The sequence below is a fragment of the Solanum verrucosum genome, unplaced genomic scaffold (assembly GCF_900185275.1).
Source record: "Solanum verrucosum unplaced genomic scaffold, falcon-dt-bn FXZP01000297.1, whole genome shotgun sequence".
Taxonomy (NCBI): Eukaryota; Viridiplantae; Streptophyta; class Magnoliopsida; order Solanales; family Solanaceae; genus Solanum; species Solanum verrucosum.
This window is the reverse complement of record NW_026020215.1, coordinates 2,440,120-2,461,915: the sequence shown is the minus strand read 5'-3', so window position 1 is coordinate 2,461,915 and position 21,796 is coordinate 2,440,120. Positions and strand designations below refer to the sequence as shown.

General features: G+C 35.0%; 1 protein-coding gene across 1 annotated transcript; it reads right to left on the bottom strand.

Moving 5' to 3' along the window:
- Positions 1-20,604: 20,604 nt before the first annotated feature.
- On the bottom strand, positions 20,605-21,310 carry LOC125830662 (EPIDERMAL PATTERNING FACTOR-like protein 9). Its single transcript, XM_049509843.1, has 3 exons — positions 21,168-21,310; positions 21,024-21,088; positions 20,605-20,933 (listed from the first exon to the last, which is right to left on the bottom strand). The coding sequence occupies exons 1-3, from the start codon at positions 21,232-21,234 to the stop codon at positions 20,769-20,771; spliced, it is 297 nt and encodes a 98-aa protein (XP_049365800.1). The 5' UTR covers positions 21,235-21,310; the 3' UTR covers positions 20,605-20,768.
- Positions 21,311-21,796: the final 486 nt, after the last annotated feature.

Genomic DNA, 21,796 nt, shown 5'->3' with positions numbered 1-21,796 from the left:
TTTCCTTCCGCTGGAGGTAAACGAATGGCACCAACACCACCCACTTGGGTTGGGTCATTGACATCATTGAGGTTCTCAATGTCGTCTTGGTGGCCCACTTGGCTACCATTACTTTCGTTAACGCTCATCTCCTCCTTGTTTTTAACACAAGCAACACAAAACCAAAAATAAAAATAAGTAGATTCAACTATAACTACAAAGATCACAATTCAACTTCAAAAAAGGAATTTTAAACAACACCACTCCCCGGTAGTGATACCATTTTGATTAACATTTCAAGCACACCTCATCTAATTTTAGGTGCAAACGATCGTTAAGCAGTATAAAACCCAACAATTGAGTCGGGGTCGAATCCCACAGGGAGCGGTACGTGTTCAAATTCAACTATGAAGTACAAATGTGATCTAACTAGCTATAGGAATAGATATTATCGAAAAAAGACATATCAAATAAATGGGTTGACACGAATGTGTAATGGGGTTTTTGGTTTGTAATTATCAGCTACATAGCACTAAAATAGTAATGAGATAACAATAAGGAGAGGAATTCTCGGGATGTGATCGATTATAGGTGAATTTCGATATATGGGTAATTGAAACTACTAGTAAACAACTAAATATCAGTGGGTAGGCTAGACTATAATTGAAATAACTTTCTCTCGAACAACTATTCCGCTTCAAATGATTTCTCTCGAACATCAACAAGCATAGCAATTAAGAACAACCCAAAACCTTAATGTATCTTCTCTCTCGAGCTAGATGGGTAAGACTAGATTTAGGATTCACTCTCTCGAGATGAACCCAAATCAACACAATACATACAAATCATTAATCAATAATCTTAGTTCTAAAACCTCTCTCTCGAGCAAGCTAAGAACACTAAAATAGAACTGCATTTGCAACTACAATACATAAATTAAATCACAATTAATGATTAAACCCAGTTCAATATAACATTTAAACTAGTAATTAACAATAACCATACACTAATTCACCTCATAATCACATTATCATACCCCAAGAGTTGGAGTTTTAGCCGAACATCATAAAAAGAGAAGAACCGTTACCAAATCGATTAGCCATCAAATGGGTAAGAGGAATTCAAGCTTTACAATGCTCCAATTCGAAGAAAATCCAAAACCCACTTGCAAAATATCCAAATTGAGTCTCAAAACCTTCAAGTCTACTAAGAAAACTGTTCTAGACTAGCAATATTCTAAAAAATTGATCAATAATAATCTCAAAAATGATCAATTCTCCTTAATTAACTATTTAAAATCTAATTTATAGTCGCCAAAAATAAGCCACAAAGGTCCACTCGGAGAACCACCCAATGCTCTCTTATTTCGCCTTCCTACTTTTGCAATCAACATCATCGCGTCCTGTAACTTTGGGTGATCTCTCCTTCCATCATGAAACTGCTCGGTGATTCACCGACTGCTCCTTTTTATCGCTAACTTGGTTTCTTTCATCATAGCTTGGCACACTGGAACTTTAGGCGGTGAGATTAGCTATTCGGTGACACGTCGAGTGCTCTTGGCGATCTTCAATCTCGCCCTTCTTCATTTCTTCACCTTCTTTTGTTCCTTTTTTCCTACTGGTATCCTTGCTTTGCTCCTCAATCCATATACCTAAATATCAAGGCATTAACATTAGCTTATAGCATAAATTAGGGATTTGAGGACACTAAATATATCAAAACAAAGCCATAAATGAGTCCAAATCTTGGACTCATAACATCCCCAAGTATCCTCTTCTACTTGATTACTTCCCTATTTTCGTAGTTGTTAATTGATACTCTTAAACCCCTTATTTTACACTTGTAGTCAACCCTTGTGATTTAATCTACTTGTTTCAAAATTTCTAATCCTACAATCGATTAGAACACATTTATAACTTTGTAACTGAATTCTCTATTGTACCACTCCCTGTGAGATCAACACCCAACTCTTTGTTGGGTTTATAGTAGATTGTGACCGCCTACACTTCGTATTGGATGAAGTGTAGTTGAGTGTTTATAAAAAAAGAAGGTCGGATAAAGTACTCAAAGAAATGAAGGAAGACATCTCGACTTAGAATCAGATGGTTACTTCTCACTCGGTGTCCATTAAGCAGCTGGAGACACAAATGGGTCAAATCTCGACTCATTTGAATCCAAGGCCAAAAAGGAGATTACTGAGTGACACTATGGTCAATCCCAAGAATGAATCTTGAATGAGTATACTTATCATTCCACGACATTAAATAAAGAGCTTCTTGGGAGGAAACCCAAGTTCTTAAGTATTTAATAATGTTATTTGAATAACGGGTGTTGAATGTGCAGGTTGAAAGTTTAATATTTGGGAAAAGGAGTAGTAGGCAAGCCCAGGTACCAGTCGGTGACTCGCCGTACAGGTCGGTGAGCCTGATCTAGATCACCATTTGAACTAGCTAGCTAGAGGTTCTGTAAAACTCGACGGACCAAAGTACCATTCGGCGCATCGATGAATAGGTTCGGTGACATAAGTGACCTCGCCGATCAGCGCATGAAATAGAAGGTCACAAAGGGACTGAACCATTTTAAATTCAAAATTCTCCCTCATTTCATACTTTTTGACTTCTACACTTTAACAACCGCACTTTAGATTATATTCTTCGCATTTTTTTACTTTGTGTGTTGGATCAATTCCTCGGGGAGAAACTTTGGTAATTTGCTAGCCTAGCATTTCAAACATTTGCATTCAAGGTTGGTTATCTGAACCCCGCACTTTAAATTTTGGTAATTGCAAATGCATGATTGTTACCCTGCTGATTTATATATGTAGTAGTAATTATTTGAATGATGGTTGTTAATGTGTGCTTATATGATCCGAAGATCCTATATTTGCATTTATTTATGAAATGTCATGTGTTGAATGATCAAAATGAAGGGTTGTGTTGTTCTTTTGTTTGTTCTAGTGTGGGTGAAGCCTGAGTAACACCGAATTGTGCCTATTGTTTGATTTTGCCAAATGATAGAGCAGTTGACGTCATTCTTAAGGGTAAAAGATGTCAATTGGCCAAGTTTGCCAAATCGGGGGAAGTTTGACTACTCTGAGGTCATGGGTAGTATGGTTCTGGGCTCAATTGCATAGAATAATGGTTTAATTTTGTTTTCATGGGCCGCAGGTGAAAAATTGAAGGTCGGGGTAAAAATCTGGCAAGTTGGACTATTCGGCGAGCTGGGTAGAGCTCATCGAGTGGTTCAACGGTTTGCCTAAAGACCCCTTGATCGCCTTTTTATCCTTCATTTTTGTGATTTTTGTTCTGTAACATTCGGCGATACGCTTATGCTCGCCGAGTTCACTCAGTGACTCGTTGAATGCCCTTCTGATCGCCTTTCTGCTCCCCAATGTTCTAAAATTATTTTGTAACATTTGGTGAGCTAATTCTAGTTCGCCGAATGGGTTCGGCAATTCACCGAAAAGCCCTGGACATCACCAACCTGTGCTAATCTTGGAAATTTTTGTTTTGTAACATTTGGCGAGCGCGACATGGCTCACCGAATGGGTTCGGCGAGTTTTCCTGCACAGTTTTATAACTTTGAAATTTTTGAATTGTATCTAATGTATTTAGTTTTGTTTTGCAGAAATGGCTAGACCAAAAGTTGCCAGAAGAAATCAACCACCCCGAAAGCGGGCTAGAGGTATTGTGATCAACGAGGGGGTTGCACCCTCTCGAAAAGCACCGGTTAAACTTCCTCCAACATGGTGGAAAGGTAAAAGGAAGGGTCTCGTACAACCCACACCAGCGGAGGGGAGCTCCGACAATAAGGGAATCTATTCCACTCACCTCACTACCTCTCAGGTGATAGTTCTCTGGCCTCTGCATCTGAGCCAAAAGATGACCAACTTCTCCTGGCTAGGATAGAGAAACTACGCTCCTAAGGCAATGCATGATCTAGCTCGGATCTCGGTACCTCCTACGCCTCCTCCACGTCCGGCTCAGGTAATAGGGAAGGTTCCTCCACCAATTCAGGCTCCTCCACCCCGATCTCTAAACAGATTAAAAGCCAAGGGTTTAAGGACCATTCTTGAGAAAAAACATTTGTCTACTGACGGTGTTGTAAACCGGTACCCGAAGGTGTGGAACACCATAAAGTTCCACAAGTTCGAGCTATTCACGAAGCCCCGAGACCCTTACATTCCTACTTGGGTCCAGGAGTTCTACTCATCATACGGGGAGCTGGTTCCAAAGGGAAAGTAAAAGGTCAACGCTTTCAAGCCAGTTGACTATGTAGTAGTGCGGGGAAAGAAAAACAAATACAGCTGCACCGAGATCAATAAGGTGATAGTCTATATGATGGACATGACTCACTACTACATCGACCTAATTCAAAAGAAGACCTTCAATGACTTGAAGGGTTGGTTGGCACAACTGATTTCGGACACCACGACGAGGTGGATTGAGGCTAGTGTTCCCATTGAGCAGAAGGAACTGAACGTGGCTGCCAGATACTGTTTAGGTTAATTAGCAGCACCATTATGTCTCTGTAGAAAGAATCAATACTCGGCACACGAAAACTGCATGTTTGGGTTGCATCTTGGATAGGAAGAGAATCAATTTAGGTCTACTCATCGAGCAGGAGATGGCCATGAGGGCCAAGCAGAGTCAAGCCTCTCTCCACTTTCATGTTTTGATTACTGAGTTGTGCAGGCGGGCCCGTGTTTCGGTGGTTGCAAAGATGGATATGGAAGTGACTTCCACTTCATCTACTAACATCTGGTGGATAGAGGATGAGTATATGAGGGATGAGGTAGATCGGAGGAGAGCTGCATCGACGGATACGTCCCTGGTAATTAATGTTGAGATGTTACCGACAGAGGCAATACTTCCCCCTCAAGCTAGTGAGCCTACATGTATTCCTAGTACCTCTACTTCTACCTCTCCTGGTTCATCTATTATTCCCCTTCCTACTACTATTGTTGTTGTTGCTACTTCTTCCCGACCCCTATCACCCAGGCCATTGTTCAAGATGGGCCATATGGCTCAGTCTGCATATGTGCGTGCCTCCCGGGTAGAAGTCGTTGTTCCTGGGTTGATTGAGTGGGCTATTGTTGCTGCCTTGCCCCGGATTAGTGCTAATTTGAGAGAACACGGGGGATTGATAGATATCCACATATTAGCACTGGATGCCCTTACTGTGAGGGTAGATGCTTGTGAGCAGAGTCGGGGTGATTCTAATGTTGTGATGACCTTGAAGGCTAATATTGTTGGGCTGAGGAAAGATATGGATTAGTTGAAGTCCATTGATCTATCTATGTTATTCAGTATGGTAGAGATCCCCGAGGCTCCGATTGTAAATTTCCCGGCCAATTCTGAGATTCCTCTGACTACTACGACCAGAGATGTTGCTATGGATGAGGCAATTGTTGAGTTTGAGGTTGAGACAATTGAGGAGGCGTTGGGTACTCGTGATGCAGCTGTGTATAAAGATTTAGAGGATCTTGAGGGGGCTAAGATCTAATCAGTTGTAGAGGCTTCTTTGAGAGATACCTCGATGGTGGGCACCGCTGGAGTCAAGGATTATGTTGCACCGGGCACTGATCCCCCGACAGATGGAGTCACTAAATACAGAGTTCACCCAGGCTTAGCCTGGCAGGATGATTCATGTGACTCTCTTTCTGTTATTATTTAGACTATTTTTGTTATTTTTGCGCATTTGAGGACAATCGCTAGTTTAGTTTGGCAGGGTGAGGTATTTCCATACCTGCTTCTTTTGGGTTGTTTTTTGGATATTCTGTGTTTTGTGTGATTGTTTTTGAATGTTGGATTTGGTTGATATATATTTGTTTTTATCTATTGTGTTGGTCCTTTATTTTGAAATGCAAACTATTGGAATGTTGGTTTTGAACCGATTTTAAAAATTGCCACCTCTTGATGTGTGTAAATGTGGTTGTTCTCTTGCAATTTTAAGTGTCAGTTGTGAGCAATACCGATGACTTGAATAGTGCTATCGATTGAACGATATGAGTGTACGGCTCCGATTAGGCAAATTGATTTATAGAAGTCATATGTGAACTCCTAGCATCTCATTGTGACTAGTTGGTTATTGAAGTTGATCTCTTGTGATGATCGTTGCATGCTAGCTGAAAATTGTAGAGTCTTGTTTGATGATTGTGTTGAATGCCATGTGTGGTGAGATTTTCTTGAAATATGTGCTTGGTAACACCTAGAACTTTCCTTGTTAGTTCAATTGAATAATGTAAGTGAATGATAGAGATGATCTTAGGCAAAATTTGTGAAGAGTGGACCAATTGATCATTTACCTCTTTGTGACCACCTTGTGAGAGTGTAAACCTAGTTTGGCACCATTTGAGCCTATCCTTTTCTTTGGAAGAAACTTGAAAAACTTTGGCCTCTTTGTCTCAACACCTACAACCTTCATGAAGTAATGGTTTGTTTGAATATCCAACTTAGGCCTAAATTGGGGGTGTAGTGAAAAGAAAGGAAAATCAAGAAGTTTGAAAAATCTGTCTTTGAAGGATCATGTTGAAAAAAGATGGAACCCCTCCATGTAAAAAAAAAAAAACAACAAAAATGTGAAAATAGGAAAAGATTGAAAAATAGAAGAATTTGTGAAATAAAGCTTGTGAAAGGAGCAAAAGAAATGGGATATCCAATGAGTCATGCTTAAACGAACATAGGCTGAATTGTGAATATCATATAGTGTGAAAGAGAAGGAGAATAAGTGAAATGCAGGCCATACTTTATCAAGGTAGAAGTCACTAAACCAAAATAACCATACATTTATACTCAACCCCGTTACAAGCCTTGAAAGAACTTTGTGATCTTGAGTGAGCTGAAAATAAGGTTGATTGGAAAATAAGGGCAAGCCTATGGGTAGAGTCGTGCATGTGTTTATCTTTGGGAGTGTGAGAGTTGTATTTGATTCCAAAATTCTAAATTATTGAGGAGTTTTCTGTGAGCATGGAATCATTCTTGGTGTGAGGGCATTTGAATGTTTTTGTTGAGCTTGAACTTGCATTTGAAGCAAGCATTGTGAGTTTGAGTTATATTTGATGGTGGTTAGTCACAGTTTGAAACATAGAGTGCACAATTGAACATTACATGAGTAGTTTGAACCTCTTGTGTGCATTCGTGTTGAGTCTTGAGTAGCACTGTTTGTAAACATCCTTATTGAACTGATTGATCTTGTGTTTTACTTGAGGACAAGTAAAAGTTTAAGTTGGGGTTGTTGATGAATCTGAGATTTTGACTCATTTAGGGTTGTTTATTCGTAAGATTAGTGTCCTAGATGACTATTTTGTGCTCTAAACTGATGTTTAAATGCTAATTTGCAGATATAAAGGCAAAAGAGCAAGGCAAGGACATTATCGGGCAAAAAGAAACGAAAAAGATGAAAATGGCTTAAGATAATGAAAGCTGACAATCGCTAAAGCCACTCGGCGACTCGCCGAGTGGCACTTCAGCTCGCCAAATGGTCCAGACTGCCAGCCCTGGGAAAAGCCAACTTGGCGATGAAATTGGACCTTCGGCGACAAAGAATTAGATCGCCTAAAGTTACAGGGTCTGAAGGATGAAGAGTTAAGGCAAAACAGCGATGGAGAAGAGCAATTGGCGAATCGTCGACTTGGTCGGTGATGCTCGACTAACTTCGTCGAGTGACCCCAAAGGCCAAAATCTGGGAACGTATAATTTGATTTTCAAAAAGAGAAAAGAGAGTGTTGTGCATGTTGACACCCAATATTGGACCTCCACAATATAAATCAATCATCAAGGTTCTTAAATTTCAAACGATTTGAGATAGTTAGTTTTTATAAAGTTCAAAATATTTTTCAAGTTATTTTTAGTTAAATTTATTATTTTTATAATTTTAATGAAGTATATATGTTTTATATAGTTTTGTATATAATTAATATATTTTATAAATGTTTGAAAATCATCTCAAAATATTTTTATTTCTTTTTAAAAGCTAAATATTTTATTAGTTTAGTTTCAATTATAATTATGATTTTGAGTTAATTAGCTTAATTATCTTATATTTGAGTCGACTATTTTATTTCGTTAAAATTAAGAAGCTTGTTAATTAGTTTCTAATAAGGCATCTTCATTAGATCTTAGTCGAATTTGCTAAGTAATTTTAATTTGGTTATATTCACAATTCAATGGACCAATTGCAATTCACTTGGACCCATTTCCAATTCTTCCAACCCACTAATTCCAATACCATAACCCAACCCACTAAATACAATACAACAACGCTACCCAAAACCCATCAACAACATTACACGACAACAACAACAATACACCAAATAGACCCCGACCCTGTACATCGTTTCTTCTTCTTCTTCACGCAAAAACTCAACCGAGCAGAACCCAATCCAGAATGAAACCTAGAATCGCGCACCAGATGCGAACCCGACCCAAATCATGTGACCCTCGTCCTCTTCCTTATCCATTCGTACAAAAACATTGGAGAATATCCAGATGGAGCGATCTCCTTCCGAGTTCATCCTTGCTCTCCAAATTAGATGGCTCTCCTCATCTTTCCGTTTAAATTCGTACGATTCGAGTTGGCAACCTTATCCTCAAGGTTGTTTGAATTTCGAATTTGAAATTCTCATCCAAATTCTACCTGTTTTCCCCTCTTAAATCAACTCTAATCTCCCTCTATATAACCTCCATTTTTACTATCATTCTAGAGGTTGGAAAAAGGTTAGGAAAAAAAAGCGGAAAAGGTTGGAGATAGTTACATAGAGCTGGGAAATAGAAGGGTAGATTTTTCTCTTACTAATAGGTAGAAAACAGAGAAGGGGTTGGTTTTTCTTTATTTGCTTCGGATTTTACCTCTAAGAAAAATAGTATATAAAGAATACACAGACTTGATAAGGGAAGCTCTGAGTTCTAGTTTCTTTTTCTGAAGCTCTCATCGAAGCTTCTTCATTAGAATTCGTTGGTGGTGGTGGTGGAGTTGTCTCCGGCAACTCGAGTTTCAGTCGCTGTCCGAAAAGAGGTGAATTCTCTTCTAAATTATGGTTTATTTAGTTCTCTCCTGTTCTGGGTCTTTATTTAAGTATTCTTAATGGTGTTTCAATTTTTAACATCAAAACCAGCTTAATGATTGTCTTTGTGTTATTTTATAACTTGTTTTGTTGAATTTCTGAAATGTTTGGTGATGGAATGTTATCGTGATTTGTTTGTTTCATCCAAGTCTGATCAATGTTTTTCTATGAACAAAAAGGAAATTGTTTTAAGCTTGCTTTAGTTTCATGGAAATGATTATGATCTCGTCTTCACTTAGCGCCATTGCCTTTGATTTCGAATCTATATTGTTAATTATTTAGTTTAGATTCAATCTCTTTATGGACTATTGTATGCGATTTCTTTTTAGTTGACTATGTGTTTAAGCTCATGGGTTGAATTTTTTTTTTAGTTTCTGCCTTTCATTATGCTCGCCATGGTGTAATACGTTGTTTAGCACGTTTTGAGCCTTAACTATTTAAGTTCTAATTGATTTAATATATGTGTGATAGCACAATGATCGATTCTTATTTTGTTCATGTAAGGCCTCTTTGAAATGCTTTGAAATCTGAGTGTTCTGTTAAGAGAACAAATTGTTGTTATTTGCTCTCATTTTGGTTGTTGGTTGAGCTATTGGAAAGAACTCTTAAAATGTCATTTTCTTTTACCCTCATATGGTTTTTTTTTATCACTACATTTGGCTTATTATATGATGTATTTTGAACCTCTCATGCCAAGTCTTAGGTAGCACATCCTTTGTTTTACTTAGTTAAATTTTAATTCATGTAGGAACAGTGTAGTTATTTGCTTTTTTATACATTGTTTCTTGATAAATTTTATCTTTTCTTTAAACTCTTGATGCTGGCAGCAATTTAATTCATAATAAATATTTATGTTTTTCCCTCCATTTAATCTAATTGATAATTATGTTAATTCATTCTCTGATTTAATTTTATTTTGATTCATGTGACGTCAACTCGAGTCCAGGTGGGACTCATCTCTTGCATAACGTCGAGTTGAATTCCTTAGAGTCAGCCCCATCGATGTTTCAGTGAATCGAAAATTTCTTACAAGGATTGGAAACTGAAATTATAGGTTCCGAAAAGCCAAAAACAGGCTAAGATTTAGTCTATATACACCGATATACCTGTTGTGTACAAAAGTATACATTAGTATACATGGTGAAAATATCAATACAGGTTGAGAAAATTCGGAATATAGGTTGCAAGGTTGATATACATGAGTGAAGCTTGTATACACTAGTATACACTGTCGATAGACACTATAAATTGTCCCAAAATACAGTCCATATACATCAATGTGAGCAAATTGGGCCAAATCCCCAATTGAAATTACAGTAGATTTTCAAAGGCAGAAATGGGCCTAAAGGCCCAAGGAAATTTCAACAATAGGTCCAGCAGGTGTAATGGGGAAGGCCCATTGTTTGTCGAATCACTTTTAGACTTAGGACACGAAAATAAATTTGGGCCCATTAGATTTGGGAATTTGGGCAAGATGGCCCAAGTTCAATATTTCTTCCGTTATATTGTCTATTTATTTGTTATTGACTTATTGTATTGACTAACATTTTATTTGATTTTGGTTTAACTTAATTAATTCCCAAAAGATAGTCATTTCTTCTTTTATTCTCAAATTAAAATATTTATATTATTTTTTTATTACTTAGTTTTATTTTATTTTAGTTGTCTTGCAACATATGAATTAATTACTTTTTTAAAAAAACCTTTAGTTTATTTTCCTTTAAATAAAAAATGGATTTTTATTACTTAATTAATTTTCTAAAATTAGTCAAATGTTTAGTCAAATCGTTGGTCAACCGCAAGTTAGCGGACATTCCGAGGGCCTAATATCTTCTCGAAATGTAAATTGAACCGCGAACCCCTTTTTATTTCAATTGATTTTAATTTGTTTTAAATCTTTTGAAAATTTTAAGTTTTATTAATTTCTTTCAAAAATTAAGTGGCGACTCTCTTTTGAAAATTGAGTTTTCTTCAAAATATAAGTTAAGTCGATTTTTCGAAAACAAAGTCATTTTTTATTTTTATTTTTTTATAAAACAGTGCAATCTTGCCATTGTGAGACTATGAGCTTTCGATAGAAACACTGCTTTTCTTGATTTTTAGGAGTTTTCTATTAGATTTTCAAGTGGATTTTGGATTCGAAGCTAAATTGGAGCATTGTAAAGATTTGGATATTACTACCCAACTTATGGAGAACGTAGTTGGTATTAGTTTCTTACTTTTTATGATGTGTGGCTAAAACCTTCATTCTTGGGGGTGTGATTATGTGATTAATTGTCTTAATTAGCTTATGGGTGTTAGTAATTACTAATTTAATTGCTTCTTTGAAGTGTGTTTGATTGATAATTGAGTTTTAACTCATGAATTATAGTTGCAAATGCAGTTCTAGTCTAATATTTTATGCTTACTTGAGAAAGATGTTTTAGAATTAAGGTTATCAATTGATGATTATAGTGATTGGGTTGTTATGGGTTCAGCTTGAGAGAGTAAATCTTAATGGATCCTACCTATCTAGCTCGAGAGAGTAGATAAATTGAGGTTTTGGATTGTTCATAGTATGATGCTTGTTGAGGTTCGAGAGACTCATTGGATTCGTGATTGTTGATCGAGATATGGCTATTACATCCAAAGTCTAGCCTACCCACTGAGATTTAGTGACTTTTGGTGATTAGTAAACACTCGTATAGCGAAATTCTAAATTAATCGATCATATTCCCAAGTATCCCTTTCTACTTGATTACTCCCCTGTTTTCGTAGTTGTTAATTGACACACTTAAACCCCCCATATTTGACACTTTTTGTAAACCCTTACGATTTAATCTACTTGTTTCGATAATTTCTATTCCTATAATTGATTAGAACACATTTATAACTTCGTAATTGAATTCTCTATTGTGCCACTCCATGTGGGATTGACCCCAACACTTTGTTGGGTTTATACTTAATTGCGATCGCCTACACTTCGTATTGGATGAAGTATAGCTAAGCATTTATCACCAGCCACGTCTAGGGTGTAGACTCGAGACGTGACAAAAATGTTCTTCCACAAACTTCAGGTATTCCCTAATACTTTCTGTTTGTGGAATAGTACTCTTAATGTTGTTAGCAATATTCATTCGCATAAACATACGACTTAATCTGTTAGAGCGCTCCCGTGATTTATGAAAATACTTCTCATCCTCACTGCTCTTATCAGTAATGGCAGTAGGTTTGTCATTCATCAGAGCCAAGTCGAGATCTATCACACATAAGTAGAACTGGACTTGTTCATGTCATTCAGAAAAGTTCAATCCATTAAACACAGTAACAGACGAAGCATATGATGAAAAGGAATAACTGCAAAATCGATATATATGCTCACAAATTAGAAATTAATGTGAATTTAGTAAAGCGATAAAATCATATCGTAATTCTCCTTTGGGTATATACTACGACACATTATCATAATATAAATGTCATTTTTATCTTTAATAGGTAATTGAATATTTTTAATCAAACATATACGACATCTTTGGATATACAATATATGTTTGACTAAAAATATTAATTTACTTCATAATTTTCACTATTCGTATAATGATATATTCACCTTTGGGTAAATTCTTAAGTTCTAGCAATAGTGAAAGTCAATTTATCTATTTATTTTTCAATATAGGCATTTAATTAACCTTCATAGATAAATGACAATTTTATGAATGCATATTTTTCTTAACCATACTAGTTTGGCCACTTTGGTGACTAACAAGCTATATGAATACAAATGCACACATAATATCATAAATTTTTTTATGCATGTGAATAATTTTATACATTTTAGTTTGGTCACTTTGGTGACTAACGAACTATAGAAACATAATACATGCATTAAGTGATCCTAAATATTATATGTGTAGATGTTAATTTCTCTAGTTTGGCCACTTTGGTGACTAACAAACTATATTGCATTAAGTACACACATATTATTTATTGCTTAGTACAACGACCACTTTAATTTATTGCACAACCTAAAACAAAACATAATTATTACATTATGGGAAGATTAAGATTTTCAGAATTAGTGCAATCTAAAACAAAACATAATTATTTATTTATTTAGGGGTGATGGACAGTAACTACTCTTCATTACTTTACCAACCTGATGCGGTTATATAATTTATGAAGATTATCTGCTCAAACAATCATGTAACGACCCGAGAGCACCCCCTAGTCGTTACCAGCGTATTCGACCTCGAAGAGGTCTTATACAAGCCCTTAGCATTCATCATAACATGTATCATAGAATAAAATCACGGAAAATTTAAAACTTTTACTTTGGAAGTTCAACTTCACTTCTTATATGAAAAAATAGAATCTAACTTCGTCACAATGCACCATCTAGACATAGAAGTATCGAAAATGGGACTTAGCCCTTACATCAATAAGAAGTCTTGAAAATAGGAAGTACAACAATGTCTTTCAACATAAGCAAAGAACTAAACATAGAAGCTAGATCATAGGGTCTTGTCCTCGGACTTGAGGACTCACCAACTTGGGGAAGCAACTCCAAGTGTCTTGAGAAGTAAGCTTGAATCCTCAACGGCCCGAACCTAAATGTTTGGGAAAAGGGAGAAAACATGGGTTAGTACAACACACGTACTAAGTATGGCTACTATGCATAAAAACCATTGAAACATGCATAAAAGGACATTTTATTTAAAACATGCTTTTTGCCAAGTAAATCCAATATGCACATAATTAAGTATCATAGTCCAAACCAACATAATATCATCCCAACATGTAGATAGCCCAAGCAATACTAGTGCAATGCAAAGAATAGAACCTCATAACCTTATTCAAAACCAAGTATCACATTAAGCAACCTACTTCATGCATACATTCATAAGATCATATTTCATCATAACTTACCATATTCATAATGATCATACATAACATAGCTTCAACATACATAAGTCATAATCATCAAAATCATAAGAGAACACTACTACAATCATCTCTTAGGATTCCACAAGTGCAATGTGCAAGAGAAGTCCCATACCCTCCCTTACACTACGTAGAAACCCTCAAGAGAGCCCTAGTAAGAGTTCACACCTTTCATACCTTCATTTACTTCTACATTAGGGAAATATTGCAATAACTGACATAGACCATGAGAGCTACATGGAATCCGGTGTTCTACTCCCACACCGAAAAGAGAGGGTTAACACTTGCCTAAGGTGTAACCATTCGTACATAGCTATCTAGGTGGATCCACTAAGCTAGAGTCCTATGTGGGCACATAGTTAAGGGTCAGGGAGATTGCTTCTAGAAACCCTAATTTACTAAACGTGGGGGTTTCCATCTCATGAGACAACACATACCGTAGGTAATCCGGACTTGCTAAACGTGAGGAAACCCATGTGGGGAGCCGGACTTACTAAACGTGAGACCCCCATCTCATTTACATGCCCTTTCGATGCTAAGCATCTGATTCCCTTTTGTAATCATCTTTAGTCATCACATAAGTTCACATTAGCCTTTACTAGACTCTTATGTAGACATCTTATCATAATAGCTCATATGTGTTCATAAGTGAGTAACAATCCTTTCACTTTAGAAACACTTAGCAAGTGAGTAAACCTTTCACTTTACATTACACTACAATCATGAGAACTACCTTTCAATCATTTAGCAATCATACCATAATATACATACATACTTCATAGCTAATTCAAGTGTAGAGGGTTAAGGATGAGGAAACTAGGTCATCAACACCACAATAACACATTAGGTATAGTATCATTACAATCTAAGTAATTCACCTTTCATACTTGAGTTCAAAGAAGAACCAACCTTCATACCTTCTTGACCTTCGTGGGACATCCATACTTCAATTACCAAGCAATTCATAACCAATACACAATACAAGGTAATTCATGAAGTAATAACATCATCAACATCAGTATAAGCAATTGACATATTCCCTTCATAGCCTTCAAGGCTTCATTCAAAGACTCAACCCTAATTTCATAGAAGTTATACATAACCTAGGGTAGAATTATCATACAAACATGAATTACATTACATCACATTCAATTCATAGCCTTCAATCAATATCCAACACAAACTAGGGTTAGAATTAGGAAAAGCAGGAGAAACATGGGTCTCATGGGGAATTCTTCAAGAAACCACCAATACAACATAAATTCATCCATAATTGTTCATATAACATCAATCAAAGTCAGTTTATAACATCAATTTCACTTTAGAAAGAAGACCCATGTTTTTGGATTGAAACCTAGAAATTAGAGATTTTGAAATTCATCTTGAAGGGGCCTCTTGGGGAAAGGAATCCCAAGAGTGATAAGCAACCATACCTTATAGATGAATTAACCACGAAAATCCGAGTTGAAACCTTGGGGAGTTGGTCTTCTTCTTCAAGTTCCAATCTTCTTCAATGGAGTTCTTCAGAAGAGAGAGAGAGAGTAGAGAGAAGGAGGAACTTTAGGTTTAGATCTTTGAGGTTTTGTGTTTGAGTGATAAAAGTAAGGTAAATTAACTTTAAAATCATTATATACATGTCCCCTAAAGTACCCTAAATACCCCTCACTTAAATGGACTCTTTAATGAAGTAAAAATAGATTTCTGAATTTCTGCATTTTCGTCGCAAAACAAGTCCGCAACGCGGAGCTGTTCCCTGAAAATATTTGGAATTAAATTTCGAGACAGTAGAGTCCGCATCACGAACTGGATTTTTTCTCCTTGGGGGAGCAAGTGCGCAACGCGCAGCTATTCCATCCAAGTGCAATCTGCAAGCTGCCTTGGCAGCTTGCTTGGCTAAGGCTGGGGTCCTCCTCGGGGCCCCTTAGGGTGGCCCCGAGGCGTCGTATTCAAACGTTTTGACCCTAGGAACATATATTTACCTATTTTAAACCTTTTCACCAGATTATACCATCATACGACACTCCCAAAGCTGCCCAAAACCTAAGGACACACTAGAACACATTCTTCTCTAGTTTCCGTACATCGTGGTCGTTTCTTGACATTTAGACTTTTAATCTTCCAAACCAAGTCAATTACATTACTTTAGGTTTATAAACATCATTTTGACTATTTTTAAGTCATTATTTATAAGGTGAGGCTCTAACTTAAGTCATAGAATTTCCGGGGTGTTACAAATCCAGACTCTGATACCACATGTTAGATTAAATACTTAATACATATCAGGATCTTGAATACAATAATCTTACATAGAGATCGTTAGGGGCACATACCTGATACGGAAGACATCATCACAGAGAGGAGCGGAAGAGTTAGTTGTAAATTTGTTTCTACCTCCTTGCCCTAACCTTACGTTACCACAGTCGTCAACGATGAAATTAATGTAGAGAATATGTGGTAACCCTATTGGGTGGAGGGAGGACCAATTTATAGAGGTTAACACTTAATCTGGTACGTCCATCAAGTAGCCAATGTACGGACGAAATTTATTCTTCATTAAATATTATTTATGTATTACTTGGGTCACAAGTAAACTTGGGCCATAAATAATAATTATTTTTACAATCCCAAAATAGTATAGTGGACAACTATTGTTGAACGGAGGAAGTAATGAACATGTTGCGTAAAAAGCCATGACAACGAACACAATTAGTATAAATTGAAAAAATAATAATAAATAAAACAAAAGGAAAATACCATTGATTTATACTGAAACTACTATTACTGACTTTGAAGACAAAGCTTGGATAAAAATTATATAAAACATGTATACAATTGTATAAATTATGTACAACAAACTAGGACTTAAATTTATTCCAAAACTATAAATGATGGTGTTTTTAGATAATATATATGTTTTGGATAATCTAAAAACTACCCAAAACATATATATCCGAGAAAGCTTAAAATTGGGGAAGAAACTGATTTAAAAATTCAAATATCGGAGCAAAATACAACCACCCCAGCCATGATTTTATTTTTTGAAAACATGTACGATTTGATTATATATGCGCTTCGATAATAACAATTTCTAAGTCAATTGTGAGCATTTAAGTGTGTAATTATTGACAAGAAGAATTCATGGAGTACAATCGCAATGAAACTTTAAATTCCCAAATTGGCCTTTGAAATGATAAATTATATGACTTAAAACACTATTTTCTAAAAAGATTTCCAAAATGTGTTTAAAAATATTTATGACCAAATGGCATGTCATAATTAAAAAATCATTTCATTCAAATGGTGAATTTTGGATGGCTAAGGCTTGACCATACTGTGGAAATTTTGAGGAATAAAAAGGAATCTAGCGATAATGTTCTTTCTTTGTTGACACGATTGAAAGATACATCATGGATTTGAAAGTTGAACATGTCCTGCTCCATCCTAAGCCTTGTCATGTAAAATTATTTTCCTCTTTTAAAATTAAAATTTATTGATATTTGAAATTTATTAATGGAATTAATTCAAATTTACGCTACGTTAAGTTCACTAAGGAATCGTTTGATAGAGTGTATTAGGAAGAATAATGCATGTTGTACTTATTTATTATTAGTACCTTGTTTGGTACTCTTTTCTAATATATGCATAGCTAATGTTTGCATTACTTATACACTCGTTTGGTACAAACATTGATAATGCAGGGATTAGTAATGCAGGGACTAGTAACGCAGGGATTAGTAATGCAGAGATTAGTAGTGCATGAATTTTTTTTCAAGTGTTTGGTTGATTGCTTCCCACTTAATCTTGTGTTTGATTTAAAACTCTACAAAAAAATTCTTTCTTATTATACCCTTGTGTTATTATGAGATTGTTTATTTCATGTAACTGAGTCAAGGTAGATAACCGCCGGACAATAATCTTTTTTTTGTAGGATTTTTTATTTCATTTAACTAGTTAAGTTTTATATATATATATATATATATATATAATATGATGTACCTCTAAGGAGATCCTTGATGGCATGATGTATTTCTAGTTTTTTGTTGGTCAAATATATATATCTTAAACTTGGCATAGATTTCAGACTACTCACATTGTTCAATAGTTAAAGCTTATTAAAAATAAAATAGTTTAACTGGTTAATCGACGAACTACATTGAATGAAAAAAAGGAGAAAAAAACATTAGTGAAATCATTAAATTACACTACGCAAATTTGGAGAATTAAAAAGAACATTGATGATTATTTCAATATAAATAAAAAGAAAATCAAATTACAAAAGAAATTTAGGAAAATGAATAAAGGGATAGTTTTTTCATTTAGGGGTCTTATCCAAGGTTTAACAAACCTTGGATTAGTTATCCCTCCATTTCCTAAGGATAAAATAAGACCACATATGGTGTATAGCAATCCACGAATTAAATAAAATAAAGTAACCAAACAATGTATTAGATGGACTAAATTTTAATCCATGGACTATTCTATTTAATACCGCCTACCAAACGAGTCCTAAGGTGTATATTACTAATACCATGGATTTCTAGGTATTAGCAATGCAATGGATTTAATGCATGCATTAGTATGATTAAAGACTCAACTGTCCCTCAAAATCTTTTTTACATCTTTTCCACCATAATAGTGGAGGGTATCTTTGTTAAAAAAGAGATTTTTATGCAATACATGATATTTTTAATGCATGAAACCAAACAATTGAAAAAAATAAGAGAAAGGACATAAAGTGACATTTGAAGTTTTCCTGAATTTTCAAAAAGACACATTAACTATGTGGGCATCCTATTACCCCACAAAAGTATTAAGTATCGTTGTAAAGAGTACATTTTGACCCGTTTTCTCCCTATGTTTGCATTCACGCAAATGGCGCGCGTGGATGTGAATTTTTTTCCAAAAACGAATTAAAAAGCGCCACGTGTCATTTCCTTCTCTATTATTTAATTACTTCTTCTTTAAATACTCCATCTTCCACAATTCTTTTAAAAAGATCCCATGGTTGAAGGTTTAAACTAAAAAACAATCATCTTCTTTCTTGAATGAAACCAGTCCAAAATGATAAGAACTTTTTAACTTCTTGTAATTTTCAGTCGTCAAGGTTAAATTTCTTCTTAATTTCTTTAAAAATTGAGAAATCAAGTTATCTTTTGTGATTAGATTTTGAGGAAAACATTCTTATAATGTCAAATACAAATCTTGAATCATATTTGTAATGACGAGAATGGTTCGATGTTGTGTGTGATGTGATGCAAACATGAAGACTTACTTTCTATGCAAATTTAGTTGTCAAAGCAAAAATATCTTATATTTTTTTCTCATTTTTTAAAGCTTCTAGTATTTATTAAAATTTAGTTCCATGAGATGGTGAGTCTGGAGCATTATTTCATTATGAAAAAGGGCCACAATTGAAATCCTAGCAAAACCCCAATCCGCAGAACTAAAGAAGCTCAACTCTTCATAACAATGACGGCAAAAATGGACAATTCCAAAAAGTGAAAGTTTACTTCAACATCCGGAGGTAAATCATATCCCAAGAAACTGAAATCATCAATTGAAAAGGTTCTGAAGAAACCCATAAATTGAAAGCAGCGAGAGCGTCCTTTAAAGGCAAAGATGTGTCAATATTTCAGTTTTGGGTTTGCACTTTATTAATATTTAAATTAATTCATTAAAAAGGGGTGTGCATCACTTTCCTATTAGAATTCTTGGGTTGGTGAGAAAATGAGTCAAAATGGTCTATTTACAACGATATTTATTACTTTTGTGGGAGTAATATGACATCCGCATAGTTAAGATGTCTTTTTTAAAATTTGAGACAACTTCAATGGTGATTTTATGTCTTTTCTCTAAAAATAATCTATGTATAATTAATACAAGCATAACTAATACATGCATTGCTAATACACTTTATTTAGTATTATTCTTATACACTCTATCAAACGACTCCTAGTAACAAAATACTGTACTAAAATATTCTCAATTTCTATAATTTGAGAATGAGTTCTCTTCTTGAGGAATTACCTTGTGATATCAAAGAAGCAATTTAGATTGAATTGATTAGGTATAAACCATTGATTACTTAGATCAAATGAGTTGAGTTAATAAATAAACAAGTGATTATTATGAATATGATTGTACCAAATTGGCTTTGAATGCTGAAATGTACCATCATAGTTACTGGAATTGAGGTTAATAAGAACATTATATTTTCCTCTCCAATTTGCAATTGGTTACAAATATTACCTCATGTGACCTATTCCAAACCAGATTAGAATTTATTGGGACCACACTTGCATGTGCCACTTGCAGTTGTTTCTACTCTTCTACGGTTCCCCTTATCCCTCACTTTTGGTACATCACATTTAAGTTTCATATTAGTATAATAATTATTTTGTTAATTTCTATTTAGTTGTTCCCTTACTCCATGCCCAAAAACCAAAAATGCGAAATTAGAATTTTAAATTTATAAGTTAGGTAAAATTGGATAGGCTAGTAGTTTCGGTCGCCTCTTTAAAGAAAAAGAGAGAAATATCAGTTGCTTCAGCCTTTTCTGAGGCCAAAGGAATCTGCATATCAGGTACAGTAACAAATACATACATAGTATATATACAAATATAGAAGTGAAAAAAAGAACATGCAAAAATCTCTTTTCCATTTGAAGAAAAAAGGAATAATGATTCAATGAAATTCAACATTATTACACTATATAGAAGACAAAAATTCAAGGCACCGAAACCAGAAAAAGAAGACGAAAATTTCAAATCTTGTTAGGGTGCTGGTGTGTGAGACACGAATAGAATTAGCGGTGACAAACACATTTGTAGTGGTAAGGACTATTCATTGGGTCATTCCCTTCAACTGGAACTTGCTCTGCTCTGCATTTGTACTTGCATCCTCTGCATTCATTGTAAGTGCAAGTTGGAGCCACTGATCCTATCATCAATCTTCTCGTATTCTTTTTCACCAATTCAAAAAACACAATACAATTGAATTCACAAATTGAACTATAAAAAGAAGAGTAGCAGAATATGTCTTAATTTCAATATCGTACCTCGTAGTAGTGCATCGAACCCTGATAAACCCTTTGAGAATGAGGAATTAATGGTTGAATTCTTGAACCTGCGGGTATAATTGAAATGAAAAGTTATAGCAAAGTATTTGAATGAAAATAATAAATGAATGAATGAATAAATGTGACCTTGTAAGAGTGGTAGTGATGAAGCAAGTAAGATGAAGAGGAAGAGGAAGAGTATAATTTTGGGCATTGTGGAGGCAAAAAATGGGGATAAGTTTAGTTTTGTGAGGGTCAAATAGAGTATTGAAAAGATATGATAGGAAGGGAAAAAGGGAAATATTGTGGCTGAATTATGAGTATAGTCTATAAGAGATAGACTGCCTACTTATTCAGTACTGTCTCAAGTGTGAAGAGCATAACCAATTGTCAATTCAGGTCCCCTACTGACAACCTTCCCCAACTCTAAATACAAATTTTTTATATAAGTTAATTTGACTTGACATAAAAAAAAAAAAAAATTAAATTAAAAAAAAATTGAAATTTATGGTCTAAAACAAGTCATACACATTGATATGAACCGTAAATCATTTCATTAAGAATAAAATAAATATTTTAAAATTAAGTTATTACTAAATACAAAAATATCTTATTTTTTTAGTTAGTCTAAAAAAAAAGTACTATTCAATGTCATGCTTTGCAAATATACTAATAATATAATGCGAGAGAATATCAACAATTTGAAAGATTTTGTATGTTTAAAATATTAGACGAAACAACTTATAAATTTATGTGATGAGTGAAGTTACCTATTG